Raw genomic sequence first — 15,791 nt, forward strand, 5'->3', positions numbered from 1 at the left:
GGTGTCTGAGGCCTATAACCAAGTGATGGGATCAGTGTGTGTTTCTGAGTTGCTGGTCTGAAGTTGTTCGTGTGGAGTGGTTTGGGTGAAGGAAAAGGTGCTATCAGCTCCTACCTGCTTTTACTTGTTGATTATAAGTTGGGTTTTGTGTTTGGCAGTTGCAGCAGATACTGGCAGGCACTGTATGAGCTGTTGGCAGGTTAAGATCTGCACTCGAGTGGAAAGCAAACCAGCAGGTCAGGCCACACCAGTCCAATCCATGACAACAGGGCAGAGTCAGCCATGACCTGTACAGTCTGCAGTAATCTTAGCAATGATGCATACTTCCCTCATGGGTAAGATTTTTAGAGAGAATGAAATGCCATAACTGAAAGGCTCATATTCCCTAGAATTATTGTAGGGCTTAATTAGATGAGCCTAGTAGAAGTTTTCCAGTTTAAATCTACCCAACATCTGTTAAGCCATTATACTAGAGTTATGTTACATAGTGATGAATCAGGATGTTCTGATTATTTCTCCTAAGTAGGACTTTTCACTCCATTTCCTGGTGAACTTTACAGGTTCTGTTTCCTACTCCACCATCTATGCTGTCATCAGTCATTTCATTATCAGCTGTGCCCTTGAGGTCTTAAGAACCGTGCCCTTCTGGCACTGTAGCACTGTTTGAGAGGTGAGCAGTCTCTCACGTGGCTGTTTATCAGTTTTTTTGTTGTTGTTTTTGATTTTTTTTTGGTGTTGTTGTTTTGTTTTTGGGGTATTTTTGTGGTTTTTTGTTGTTGGTTTTTTTTTTTTATTCTGTGTACATTGCCTTCCACCTCTACCTCTGTATGTTCTAGTGCTGCTCTCAGACCCCATCTAGGCAGTGTTCATAATAAACATGTCTGGCCAGGATTTAGGGCATTCTATCTTCTGTGTGCTTCTTCATCCTCATGAAGTAGGAGGAATGATAACTGTTATGTTGTTGTTAAATATAAAGTTGTCTGTCAGCAAAAAAATGGTTTTCAGAAAATCTATAAACCATTCATGTAGAGCTTTCAAACATTAAGGGAATAACTGACCTGAGAAGTTTGCTGTTATCCTATTAAAAGGAAAAGGTTATGGGTGATGAATAAGAACTCATCCTTTATTCTTTCTCATCCTTTATTCTTTCTCTGCTGGTTTTCCACCTGGAAAGGAAATAGTAAACCATGTCTGGTTTCATTTGCAACCTATCTTTTGTTTAGTAATGCTGGATTAAACAGCTAAACTGAGCTGTGCTCTCTGTCTATGGATGCCACATAGAAAAGATCATGAGTAGGAAAAACTATTCAATATACATAGGGTAGTTTTTAGGTAGTGCATATTCACAGTCACCAAAATTCTGCTTAGATATTTCAGGTATGTTGATTGATAGACAGGTCCTCACTCATGGCTACATGATTTGTTCAAAGACAGGAAACCAAGACTCAAGACTCAAGGCTCAGATGACTGGTAGAGTTCTGTAAGGAGATGTATGAGATACTGGTCTGTTTGACAGACAAAGTAGTGGTTCAGGAAAACAAAAAACCCAAAGGTCAACAGGCAAGACCTGTTGGTGAGAACACTCTCTAGGTAATGCTGGAATGCTGACTACAAAGAGCTGCACCCTGAACCTCTTGTTGCAAAGTGGTGATCAGCTGCTTGGCAAATGAAGATCAGTGTGCATTGGGGAAATGTACAGAAATGTGTACAGAAATGTACATTGGGGAAATGCTCAAACACTCATTAACAGCATTTTGTGGGAACAGTATCTAAAATGTATTGGGCTCTTGACATAAGGTAACATTTATACAAGCTTACTCATTATAGTTTTAGAATATAGTTATATAATATAGTTACAGAATTTATAGTTCTGTGTACAAGTTAGTCAACTCTGGAGCAGGCAAATACCTTGGGCCAGGTATTGTATGCAGGTTGTTAACTGACTCATTAAAATACATGAATTGATCTGTGCAAAGTGGGAGCTGCCTGTGGGACTGTTCTGGGTAGTTTGAAATTCCTACTTGGAGCGCTCCTACACCGATTAGTCAAATACTTTACTAGAAAGGCAGCTTGCCTTCAGTCAGTCACCTAACTTCAGGTGAGTCCATTGGCTTGTCTAGGTGAGTGGTTAGTTGGGGGTAGCTGGACCACCCAGGGCATTAATAGCTGAGTGAGGCAAGTGTTGCACACAGGCTGTTACCCAACTGCACTGTGACTGTAGCCATAGAAGTTTGAAATTCCTGATTGTGACCAGGTTGTAAATTAATTCTGTCATTCTTGCCACAAAATCATGTATGTGAGAGAAAACAATTCTGTTTCGCTGTATTTATTCCTTACAAATTTGGAAAATTTTGTGGCTTTAGTTTTAAGGGGATGTGAGCACTGAGACTATGAGGTGTAGAGCTTGAGAGTGCCAAAAAAGAAAACCCTACAAGCCAGGAGCAATCCCTAAAAAAGGGGAGTACTGCTGGCCCTGGCGTGACAGACCTTTTCTTCCTTCCCCTCAAGCTCTGGCCTCTGGCATGTGTCTGTTTGCTGCTTTAAAGGCTCATCAGAGATACAAGGGCTAATACATTATTAGAGCCATCCTGCAGGAGACAGGAGAAATCAGTGAGGGATTATTGTGGAGAAAAGCAGTGAAGGTTGTCAGTGTGGTCTCTGTATGCACACTTACTGGAGAGGATGGAGTAGGTTGGTCACTATGAGACAGAGTAGGAGCAAGCTCAGGGGACTTTGCTGTGTACTCGACAGACACAGAATGTGATGCGCCAGCTGGAAACTGAAGTATGACAAATTCCATTTATAGAAAAGGTGTACGTTTTAACAATGAAAGTAATCAATCTCTGGAACAATGTGCAGTGTGTATATACATATACACAAAAACACTGCTTTAATTACACATTCTTATATCAGTCTTTGAGATTTTTAAAAGATGTTCTCTTTCAACTACAAGTTGTTGAGCTTGGTACAGGAATAATTTGATTTAGTTTCAGGGTTTGTTTTGTGTTGAACTTTATACAGTGTTTTTATAAAAGTCCCTTGACATTAAATTTGTTAATAATTGATGGTGGACTGATTATGGTCTTAGCTGTGTCATGGTTTTTAGAAATATTAACATAAGTATGCTTACTTGGGTTTCTTTCCATAGTCCTGCAGTTCTGAGCTATTGTGCCCTTCAGCTCAAGGTGTCTGACCAGATGTCACAGGCTGGTGTGAAAGAGAGCTTCAACTGTGTGGATTTTAGTGTTGTGGAATTAGTTCTTTCCAATACCTACTTCAGTCTTTTGGGAAGGTGTCTTTTTTAAAAATACTTTAAATATCTGAATAGGAAATTCCATGGTGATAATCTAGTCTGTAAAGAATTAATTGTCTCAATTTTTTTTTTTTTTGAATGCTGTTGTTTTCTCTGATTCTCTATCCTGTGCATCCTGGTTGTTAGGATGAAGAAAGTTTATAATTAATAGTGCATGTGGGACTAAAGAGTCTGTCTTCCTCATCGCTTCTCTTCCTGAAGACTATTGACTTTGCTTGTTGTTAAAGACAAATTGATCAGTTAAATTTAAATTCCCCCACCAGTATTTTTCTATAATGCATATGCTTATTTTGTGTATTAATGCATTGTTTTTACTGAACAAAGGCTTATTTAAACATCTTTGATTTTCACTTTGTGTGTAAAAGAACAAATACCTAATTAGTTATGAAATACTCCTTTCTGTAGAAAATGGAGTGCTCAATGTATGTTTCTGTTTTTGCAGGCTAAAGCCTATCTAAAGATAGCTATGGAAATATTAAGAAGACTACCAGTCCCTCCTGCTTGAAGCATTTACCACTGAAGTTTAGCAAAAAGTGATCTTTGATGAAGCCAGTGCAGAAGAGTCCTGCTACCTAGTTACATGGAGGCCATATGTTAGTTCTAAGAACTTCTTCAGGAATTAATTTACCAGGAGTTAAATGATGATTGTGATATTTACTGTTTTTCAAATCATTTTTTGGCTATGTCCAAAAGGATTCAAGTATGCAAATGGTGATACAGTATTTAACTGCTGAATTATATCATCAAGCAAGAAGGGATGAAGTACATTTTTTCCGTGTGCCATGTTTTAAAGTCAAGAATGAGAAACAGCTTCTCCATGCAAGGATAACAATGGTATCCAAGACATAAATTTAATTTTTAAGCAGTATTTTCAGTACTCTAATTTCCTTTAGTTTTTGTTCAGATTTTTACATGGTTAGCTATCATACTGTCCTTAAGTTCTGCAAGATTTTAAGAAGCAAAATCAGTTCTTTCACTGCTGTACTTTTCTGTATTAATCTTAAAAGAGGATTAAAAAATTCCACATATACTCTGTAGAGTTCTTATGATGGATGATGAACAAATTCATTCATTATTGGATAAAGTTCGATCGGGAGGCAATTCACAGTTTAGTGGAGAAAGGATTACGTGACCCTGAGGCTTATTTCTCCACTGTTTTACAGTGTAATGAACCCAGACAGAAGACAAGGTAACAGAGGTCTTCACTGAAAGCCAGATGTTTTTCCTTAGCTCAGTTTGCCACGGAATGCAAATGATCAAGATAAATTTATGATTGCATATTTCTACTACAGTGCAGCAACTTGGAAGTTGAATATAAAGATATATTTTTGAAGTAAAGAAATATTTGGTCTTCAAACTGCATGGCCTTCTGGTTTGTTATTTCATTGCCCTTGATCTTTGTGTTGGTGTGTGGAAGTGAAAGATTATGCCTTCAGGGAATGAGTTTTCATTTACAATTAGATCTTTGAGTTGACATTTAGGCTTTTTCATCTACACAGTCAAGTATCAGTATCTTCAACGTACATCATAACCCTACCTACCATAGAGTGAATTTAACCATACTAGGGAGTTCTTCTGCTGGCCTCTGAGGGAACAAGCTTTTCCCTGTATTCCAAGTACTTAGTCAGAATTTTGGATGTAGTTTTTTCTTACTGAAGTGATGCAACATAAAAATTGGTGTACATTTACATTAATGATATTTAAGTAATATTCTTACCCAGAGTTTAGATGAAAAATCTAGACACAAGTGATGAGTTGAATTTCAAGCTTAAGTGATTTTCTAAATATATAAAATTACATAGTCCAGAATGGTTGATTTTTTTGCATCAAGTCAATCTCTGAACCGTCTTCCCTGCACCCTTCCCTATGAAATCTCATCAGTGATCAACTTTTTCAGTAGCATATTATTGTGGTCTGTAGAATTGACAAAATACTCAGTTCCTCTCAGTTGTCTGATATACTTTACAAAAATGAAATCTGTCTTAATGTTCTGCCATTTCATACTTTATTGATAATATTTTTTAAATTAAGTTTTGTCTCTACAAATTTATTAGCTTTGCGTAACATAATCATTGATATACATGTCTGTAAATAATTGTGTGGTGGTTTTGGCTAGTATAATCTTACATTTCAGTGGAACAACTGGGATTTCTGACTGTTTTTTTGCAAAAGATAGTGATATAATCTGAATGTTAGTATTTGTAATTCTCATTCTCTTAAGTTTTTGAATGTCTGACACCTAATTCATGTTGAGCCTGGATGAACAATCAGTATATAGATAAGTGGTTGTTCAGCTCCTCTTTTGTTTCTTTCTCATTATTTCTTGGGTTAGTTGAAGGATGAAATTTGCTTTCAAGTTTTCTTTTATTTTTACTCCTTTTTACGTTTTTTCCCCCTTTTAATTAAATGCTTTTGTTTTCCTCTGTTGAATCTTTCAGCTGCAGAATTATTTTGAATGCCTTTGTCAAGAAACTATGTTATAATGATTAAGCATAGTTTCTACCCCAGGCTGAGAATTCATATTTAGTCAACAGTTTTGTGGAAGGATTACACGGTGTAGCTGATTTATTGATTGCAAATTCTCAGTAATTTTAAGTATATACATATGTATATGTAATAGTACAGAATTGGTAGGACATGTCTGTGTTTAGGGATACCAACAGTCAACACAAATTTAAATTGAGAACATATTTGCTTGATTTCCCTCATTCTCATGAGTGAAAAACTGTTTCCAGACCTTCTCCTGCAAAATAAATGAAGGGCACAGGTGAAGTGTTATGGCTTCTTAATGTTATAGAAACACATATTCATATTTTTTATTATATAGTACACTATTGAATACATAATAATGAATTCCAGTCAACATACTATATTTGAAGGTATATTCATGAAATCATTGATATAAGTTACTGAATGGGGGAGTTGGATAGCTGGAGATTTAGCAGGAGAAGGTGGTATTTAACTCTAGTATATAAATTATAGACTTGACACATAGTGCTGTATGCTCTTTTCAGCTCCAGTATTTATTTCACTTCATTCTAATTGATATTCCCTAGTGTACTAACATCTTTTTGTTCTAAAAATGTTAATCCTAGCAGGAGGCCCTGGCTTTTCCAAGCTGTATGGGTAGATGCTCTTTGCTCACCAGCAGGGGAGGGTTACTGTGCTCCTGGTTATCAGCACAGAATTACTGAAGTCTGTAGCACTGTGAGTTCAGGTGCACACTGGAAAATCCCACAGAGGAGGAAAGAGAAAGAAATAGGAAAGGTAGGGTGGCAAGGGACCAAACAGGCAGGAATGGGGCAGAGGCAATTGTCAGTCCCAGTTTACCTCCTGTGTAGGTTAGCAGCAAGATTCCCCAGACTCCCAAGATCCTTCTGCATTGCTGTCAGACTTAGTTTCGTGTTCACAACATCACCCTTTGTATAGTGACCACAGTTCTTGTGTTTGCAGATAATCCCTGCAGTTTCTTGGGTGAGGAGCCTACAGGCTGTGTCTTGACACTGCATTTCTTGGCTTTCAGAAGTTTTTTGTTTTAATGAAAATGAAACTGAAAGAAGGTATAGAATTGTTTGTGCTAATGAAGTATTTTGCTGTAAATTTTTTACTGCTATGTTCAGTTAATGAATTGTTTGGCCTTTGAGACTACGGTTTGTGCAATACTTAGGTGCTAGATCCTCACAACAAAAAAACCCTGTTATTTGAAGTTATGAGAAAAAAGTAGTTTGCAGGTTAGTTTTTGCCTACTAATTCAAGTTCAAAGTACCATCTGTTTTAGTTGCTCTGATCATGGTTATGAATGAATACTAATGCAGAGGAGAAGTGGCAGAAGCAGGTAATTTCAGTGTATTAACAAAACACCTCCTGTAATTCTGAATTCAATTCAAACAGTTGGACTCAGATCCAGTTCAGCAAGTGAAACCCCCTTTAACATCTTTCCCATAATAAGTGTGGGTTTCACTTTGACTGACTGCCGTGTGACCATTTACATTTTGGGATTTTGGTACTTGCATGGAAAGCTTCTTTCAGCCCAGACCTGACACTGACACATGAGCTCAGTACCCAACTGCCCAACTCACAGAAGCTGTTCGTGTGCTTCCAGGTACTGGTGGGGACAGGATCTCCATGCTTATTTTCCTACATGGTTTACAGTAGTTGTCCAAGGCACAAGAAACTTGTTCTACACCCAGCTTTGGTTAAGAAGATTCAAATCCATAGCTCCTAAACTTTGGAACTATTGTCATTCACCTGGCTTAGTCATTGCTCAGGACCATCATGGAATGTTCATCACTCCTGATAAAGCTGTATTGCTTGTGGAGGAAGTAAAGAACATCATGCTAAGCACAGCTGATTTTTTTTTTTTTTTTTTTTTTTTTTTTTTTTGCTTAATGGCTTGGGCTGGGCTTTCTTTGATCCTTGTTCCCAGCCTTATTGATTGCTTTTACCTAGAGAGCCGATGAAAAAAACTATCAATTCTTATATTAATGCCTGGCATTTTAGATGCTTACAAATTTGAGATAAAGCTCTGGTGTTTTGCATTTGGATTTTGATACCCACATGTCATTTTATTTTCTCATGGCCGTATCTGGACCTATATTGTTGTTGTCATTTTTATTTAACTGAAATGCTTCCTGGTGGAGATGGCTGGGGGAAAGCATCCTGCTTAAAAACAGTTGACCATAAGTTGAATCTGAATTGCTGATTTAATTTCAGAGTTGACTTATAATGGCAGGAGTTACAGTGATGATTACATTTTATTTTGGCAACATTTCAGCCAAGGCATTGGTTTGTCAGCCACATACCACAAAGCAGCAAATGAAAAAATTAATTCACAAAGTAGTTTTCAGCCTAAATTTAAGACTTCACTTTTTTTTTTTTTTTTTTGGATGTGATTTACATTATAAAGATATCAAAGTCCAAAGAAAAAGTGTATTTAAAAGTCTGTATTTTTCCATTATCCTTGTGTATTCAGAGAGGGTGGGTGTTTTTCAGCAAGAAGAGGATGGGCACAGCCTGTCCTTCCTTATGCACCTATTTGTCGCAGTTTCTCCATTTGTATGAGTCTGGATCTGAATACCCACTTTAATCAATGCAAATAAAGGACTTCTAAGGAGTGTGTGAGTCTCTGAACAAGCAAGTGAGGGGCGGGGGGGAAGAACATCTGCTGTCCTTTAACATTGTTTTGAGCGCTTACAGATTTATTTGAAGTGTTTTCCCTCATACCGCTGGGATTTTCTAAAATTTGTGTTATTTCCTGTGATCCAGAGGTTTTCTCTTTTCTTTGAGAGAAAGGCAGGAGACTCCCCACACTTGCCTACCCCATGTATGCATCCTGTTACTAAACAAGGTCTGTTTTCAAAATACAAACTGGTTAGTTTTCTGAAAAGTTAGCTTATGACTTTCTAATGACTCTTAACACTTTTTACTTTTAGGGACAACTTTTTTCCCCAAATAATTATGGGAGACATGCTATAATATATTTTTCAAGGCCAATTTTGCTGCAAATTTAGGAAGAATAAAGAGGATGAAACTATCTTTTTTAGCCAAACCCACATTCGGTAGATGTAATTTTGGGATGTTTGTCCACTGTGTAAATATTGCAAATATTTTGTGTCTCATTTAGTGAAGTGCTAAGTGAAGTTCTGGAGCCTGAGCACTCTCCTGCCCAGCAGTAGGCATTTGAGGGTGATGTGAAATGAGTCTGTAGCTGGTCGAACAGGCAAGGATGAGTTTCCACACTGACTTATTTGCTAAACTGGGAGGTTTCTACATGTCTGGTTTTAGAGGAGGAATTTCCATATAAATGGGCTTTTGTCTGTGGTACCTTGAGGCCTCTAATTAATTACATTTCAGATGGAGTCAGGAGGTTTTGGGTTTGCACTCCACACTTCCCTCTGCAGGGTAATGGGGCCCAGTGGCTATTTTGGAGAGTTAGTTTCTAAAACAAGTGTTAAAAGGCTGGGAAAACACACCTCAGCTTTGAAAACCAGCCCCACATTTGTTCGTGAGTGCCAGCACTACTGGCATCTCTTCTGTAATGCATTAATATCCTAAGCTTTTAGAAAATCTGTGTGTTGTAGCTTGTTAGCACTTTTTAAAAATGCATTTCTTATTAGCACAGACAGTGCTGCTTCACTTCTGTCCTGTTTCTTGACAGTGTAAATAAATCTCTTTTCCTTGCCTATTGGTAATGTATCCAAAAAGGTACTCCTAGAGAAAGAAATGACTGAGCTGTTTGATACCGAGTACTTTCTTCCCTGTAGGGTTAATATAGGAAATGATAGTCACTGTCTCAGTGAATTGTTGATTGTGTTACCCTGATGGGATATACATCTTCATTAAAACAAAATTAAATGGTAGATAAAATGCCTGTTAATTATTTAAAGCTTGCTGCTCATGAATATTGAAAACATCACACTCTGGTGGAAAATTAGGTTAAAATACTTCAATTTATAGATATTTTAAAATATATTTTTCTAAGAAAGTAATGGTATTTAAGATATTTGGACAAGGTCTTTGCTGTTGAAATGGATTGCTTTGCACTGCCTGAAAAGGTCTGCTATTTTCACAAAGAATATGACTCAGAGAAGTTGTGTATTATTCCCTATCAGTGCCTGTCTACAGAATTCTAGGTATGAATCTACAGTAGCAGGTGACAGGAGGGAAGAGAGATGACGTACCAGTATTTGCCTGGAATGACCTCATGACAGGAAGCAATAGGAATTTGTTTGGCGCAGCAAAAATTATAAGCAGGGGAGTTGCATTTTTCAGAGAGGCAGATGGGTCACATTTAGCTGGTAAATGTGGCTGACATATGAAATGAAATAAAACATTATATGGTCAGAAATAAAATAGGAACTGTATCTTTCCACTCCTGCCAGAAAAATACAGCCCTATCACCTGGGATGCCTGGCATCCTGGGGTTGTGTTGGTCCTGGTGCTTCAGAGAGGTGACAGGACCCAGCAGAGCATCAGGACACAATTTCTGTAATTCAGGGAGGCAACCAAAAAATGTATTCAAAAGTGAATAGTTGAAAACAGTTGATACAGAATGTTCCTCGAGGAATGGGATGTCTCAGTTCTTGGTCAGTCTGTTTCACATCAGATAATGTGCCATCCCAAGGTGATGGTTTATTAAAGTTAGTATTTTAGCTGTCTTTACCACAGGAGCTGAAGTTGAATGCAGTAACAAGACATGTTATCTCTGCAAAGCACTTTGCCTTACACTTAGGTGATACCAAGTGTCAGGAAAATTTTGAGTACCTTGCTGAATACCTAAGCTTAATAGGCAGTAACTTGAGGTTTCATTCTATTCCAGATTTTTTTTTCTGTAAGAAAGGTTTCACATTTCTATTGCCAGCACTTCACTATTGTTGGTTCTTCAGATAAAGATAAAAAAAATTTATGTACAGGGGCTCCTAGAGGGAATTTTGTGCTTTGATGTGAGATTATATAATCTTTTTTAAAACAAAATGGTCAATGATAGGGTTGTTCTTTGTTTTCTGTTTAGTTTTTAAGAACTAGTGTCACCAAAAGGAAAGACACCAATTGGACATAATTTTTTATAGTCAGATTGGAGCTTTTGTGACCAATTGCTAATCATACCTTAAGAATACAAACCCACAAGCAACATGAAGCTCTTTTTCTTTGAGGATATGAATTTCTTTATTTAATCTTGCTGTCATTGGCATGGAAAAAATAAAGAACCGTGGCAGATAAAATGCAGTCATTAGAATTGAAAACCACATGCATTAATGGTCATGGTTAAGGATCATGAAAATATACTTGCTGAACCCAGGTTCTAGATGCAGTATGTTCTTGGCCCTGGAGGAGCCAGCAGCATTCAAACAGCAGTTTTTGCCTCTTGAGTGAACTCCTAACTCATTCTGTGATTTGCAGTTCAGAAAAGTCACACCCTGAACTGTGTCAGCATTGAACCTTTAGACTGTAGGTTTGCTAACACAGGAAATGACACACTGAAATGTTTGTTCATGTTGTTATCTACTCTTCCTGGGAAAGCAGGAATCTGTTTGCTCCATATTGTGTTGGTGCTGCTTATCAGACTGTACGATGTTCCTGCTGGGGCTGGTGCTGGTCAGTGTTACTTGCTGCTCTTCTGTTTGTAGAAGGAGAGTTGTGTGTAATACTCAGGAGCTGTGTTCATGTTCTGCACCTGGAGCAGACCTTGCAGTAGTTACAGGCACTGATCTCTGCTTTGATTTGCATTTGAGTAATGCTGCGTTATTTGTAGGCAACGCCTGACCCTCTGATTCTCAAGTGTTACTGTTCCCAAGATAAAATCCTGCACTGAGAATGATCTCTGGAAATGACACCTTACCCTTGCGACTCTGCTGCTTTGGAAAGAGCTCTGCATGGGCACTGGGAGAGTGTGGTAGAGCTGTCCACTCTCATTAAGGACTTACTTGGACCTCTTGGCACACAGAGACAGCTAAGGGTCAACTAAATGGTATGAGGAAATTGCCTGCCATGCTGTATTTGAACATGAATGGGAGAGAAAATAAAATGGAAGGCTTCTGACTCAAGAAAAGCAGAGGGAGAGATCATGCAGTGGTTACAGTCATAGACAGAGCAGACTTGTCAAAATTAGTTTAATTTATTACCAATCAAATCAGCCTAAGATAATGAGAAATACACCCAAATCTTAAAGCACTTTTCATTCATCCTTCCCCTCTTCAACTTCACTCTTGAATTCTCTACTTGCTCCCCAGCAGCCACATAGGATGACTGGGAATGGGAGCTCCAGTCCCTCACGTTGTCTCTGTTGCTCTTTCCTCATAAGGGAGAGAACTCCACACACTCGTTACCTGCTCCAGCAGGAGACAGTCAGACACCCACAAACTTCTCTAAAGAGAATCCTTCCCACAGACTGTAACTTTGCATGAACTGCTCCAGTGGGGGTCCCTTCCATGTGGTGTAGTCCATCAGGAGCAGACTGTTACAGTGTGGGTCCTCCATGGCTCCACAGGTCCTGCCAGGAACTTCCTACAGCATGGGCTTCCCACGGGGTCACTTGCTTCTGCATGGCGTCCTCCACAGGTTGCAGGTGGATCTTTGCTCCACCTTTGATGTCCATGGGCTGCAGGGTCACAGATGCCTCACCACGGTCTTCCTCATGGGCTGCAGGGGAATTGTTGCATTGCTGTCTGGAGCATCTCCTGCCCCTTCTTCTTCACTGGCCTTGGTGTCTGCAGAATTGTTCCTCTCACATAGTCTCTGTTCTCTGGCTTCAATTTGCTTTTGCCCAATAACTCTTTTTTTCCCCCTTCTTAAATACATCATCTCAGAAGTGCTATCACTGTTGCTGATAGCTTGGCAGTGGCCAGAAGCAGGTTCATCTTGGAGTCAGTACCTCTCAGCAGGGACAGTTTGTGGTACCTGGGAGTGGGGCTGAGCCCCATCCCCAGTGGGCACAGCTGTGAGCAGCAGGTGAGCAGCACTGACAGCAATGAGCCATGGAGGGCCCAGGCCCTCCCCAACCACCCAAGGGAGCAGAGGGCACACAGGTGCAGTGCATCAGCATGAGGGGATAAAAGGCTGGGCTGAAGAACAAGAAGGGCAGATGCTTGCAGCCTTCTGAAGTGAGATGTGTTACTCTGTATGGGTTGAAGCTTTCTGAACTTACATGATAATGCTCTGTACATCGTGGCTGTCTCAACTGTGACACATTAATCAGAAGAATCAAAGTCTTCTTTCTTGCAAAGGTGGGTGGTGGTTAAGAGAGTGTTATTATTTTCTATGTTTTTTTTTTTAAATCAGTAATCAAAAAATTTACTTACAGCCTAAAGTTTAATAGACTGAAGGGTTTTAGACAGTGGCATACACATTGGACATTATTGGACATCATCAGGGATGATGAATGGAATAGAGGGCACAATGCATGAACATGAGGGTATAAAAGGTTGCACTAAAGAACAAGAAGGGCAGACCCAGCATTCTGAAGTGAGGTGGTGTTACTCTGTATGGGCAGATGCCTATGGCTACTCTGAGAATTCTGAAATTGTGTAGTGATACTCTTGTGTATCATGGCTGTCTCAACTGTGACATGTTCTGTGACACCTCCTTGATTTCCACTGGGGTTCAACTGCAAAAATAGGAGTACACATTTGATTGGTTTCTGTTTAACTAACTCTTAGGTTCTGAATAAACCTTTACTATTCTAATGTGCACTTGTCAAACATGGCCTGGAGCAAAATGTGAAGATGTTGCAATTGCTTCTGTTACCTTCAAATTATTTTTAAAGTGAATTCATAATCCTAAAAGAACTGTTTTCTTTTGAAAAGTACCAGTGTTTAATTTCCTAAGAAGGAAAAGTCAGAAAATTGTTTATGATACAGTTTCATAGTTTCTGATGGGCCATATGAAATGTGTATTTTCTGTAACCTCTGTTCTCTATGTTAGTGCCAGTAAAATACAAAATAATAGAGCCTGGCATTCATGGAGCAGAAGGAGTCAAACAGATTGCAGAGAGGTAGATTTGTTGTTTGCATAGAGAAGGTAAGTTGCCTGTATCTTAGAGCCAAGCTCTGAGTAATGGTGTCTCTGCAAATTAGAAATACAATTGTTACTAATCCCTAGTTGTAATAAAGAATTCGTTTCACTCCTGTGATGTGTTAGGGAGAACTGGATCACTATTTTTGCAGAGGGCCAGTTTGAACACCTTGACAAAACAGTAGCATTGAAGTTTCCTAACAATAAATGCCAGACTCTTCAACAGGATTGTTTCATTTTGATCAAAATCAATTTTTTGCTATGACTGTACACAAACTATTTGATTCAGCCCTTGAAACTGCTGAGTTTTAATCTCCAGGGATTTTTTTCCCACAAGACACTTGGGAATTTATTTTGGCACATGGTCCAAAGATCATTGACTGACCTCCAGCCTGAGGTGCACAGCTCTGTGTGTGCATGGGGGAGGCATGCATTGCAGAAGTTGTACTGATTCATCATCTCGCCCAGGAAACCTCTGCCTGGCTACTTGAAGCCTTGCTTCCTTGAAGGGAGTTTTGAGCGTTTTTGCTCTTTTATTGAACTACATTGGAAAATAGTCTTGTGAAGCAGAGGTTCCACGAGGGCAGAAATCTGTCAAAGCCTTCATCCAGGAGCTTGTATTAACTGCTCATTACCAGTGTTTGTCATTTTGTTTTCTTCTGCTGCTGTTTTGGTGTAAGCAATGTCAAGTGTACTGACAACAGAAGATCACACTGCCTTCAGAGGGTCAGATGCAGTTGAAATGTATTTCTCGTTCCACACGAAGTATGTGTGGGCAGTGCTGCTCTAGCGTGGGCCCTGCTGGCTCCTCACAGCTGGGGGCAGGGATTGGGGTGGTCCTACCAAAGGCTTTCTCATACGGACTGCAAGGCGTTGTCTGCATCGTGGTGTTTGTTGTGTACACCTCAACTGGTCCCTCCCCTTGTGTCACAGGGGCTCAAAACACAAAACCTCCTCTTGAAAGGGAAAAATCAGCCTACTTAATTCACTGAGAAAGAGCAATAACATGGAGGCGCTTTTCCTAATGTTTCTTGATATGAGAAATTTTCCTAAGCAAGTAACCCCCTGGGAGACATTAAATTGTGGGAATGGGCCATAGTGACAGGCTGTGCCAGGCTCATCTCCCAGAGCCCATGGTGAGGGCATGGCCCAGCCCTGCTGCTTCTGTATGGGTTTTGCTATTTAGTGCCCTGGAGGTTGTAAATCAAGTCCAGGTGTCACAGATTCCTTTTGTGTCCTGCCCAGCACTTCCTGCCCCTTCCTTGGTGCGGTGCCTGGTGGCCGTGTCAGGTATGGTCTGTTTGGGTGCCACACTGGATCCAAGTGGAATGTGGTGACAGTTTAAACAGGGAATGAAGTTCTGCAGGCATAGCTGAGTACTGGGAATATGCAGAAATAGATACCCAGAAGTCTGTGTATGTGTTTGCAAACTAGCTGCAGGGTTTTTTTTTGAGAAGAATGTCCCAATAGCTGCATGTTTTTCATTATGAGGCAAAAAAGAGAGAGGGCAAAAGTGCAAGGTTGTGGTTGTACAGGGAAGCTCTCACACATATAACTACTGCAGTAATTCTCTGACCTAGTTATTCCCTAAGAGAAATGTGACTTTTTTTTCTCACAATTGCTGTGAGAATACCTTCTTGACATAACTTCCCAAAACTAGATGTTCCCTTTGATAACTTTAATCTCACTACTCCATTAGGGGATGAAAGAACAGCCTGTATTAATATAAAGGACATTAAGTGACTTGGGAGCAGGGATTTTACCTGAAAGGTTCTTTCTGCATGGCAAGCCCTTTATAAATCAGAGTTATGCTTTTGAGGTGTTGTGTCATGTAGAGTCACATTTTTAATATCAGAGTAAGGTCACAGTACTAAACTCATCAGCCCAAACAGTTATGTGGAGGGGTGAGTACCATTGCCTGGTTCTTCTGCTCCATCGAGGAGATTTTATCTTTAAGTGGATGTAACAG

The 15,791-nt window shown here is 39.4% G+C and overlaps 1 protein-coding gene across 7 annotated transcripts in view; it reads left to right on the forward strand.

Annotated features, from left to right (window-relative positions):
* Positions 1 to 15,791, forward strand: part of NUBPL (NUBP iron-sulfur cluster assembly factor, mitochondrial) — a 183,547-nt gene that overhangs the window by 84,951 nt on the left and 82,805 nt on the right. For 3 of the 7 annotated variants that reach the window (XM_085580467.1, XM_085580468.1, XM_021542657.4), the window contains one exon: positions 3,756 to 8,427. The exons of 3 other annotated variants lie outside the window; for them this stretch is intronic. Coding sequence is in view for 3 of the 4 variants with exons in the window: in XM_085580468.1 (XP_085436594.1) it covers positions 3,756 to 3,818 (63 nt within the window). In the remaining variant the exon portion in view is untranslated. Of the gene's footprint in view, positions 1 to 560; positions 671 to 3,755; positions 8,428 to 15,791 lie in introns of those variants that run through there. One more of the 7 variants, XM_085580466.1, reaches the window with a different exon arrangement.

Source organism: Lonchura striata, chromosome 5 (assembly GCF_050655825.1).
Source record: "Lonchura striata isolate lonStrDom1 chromosome 5, ASM5065582v1, whole genome shotgun sequence".
Classification (NCBI taxonomy): domain Eukaryota; kingdom Metazoa; phylum Chordata; class Aves; order Passeriformes; family Estrildidae; genus Lonchura; species Lonchura striata.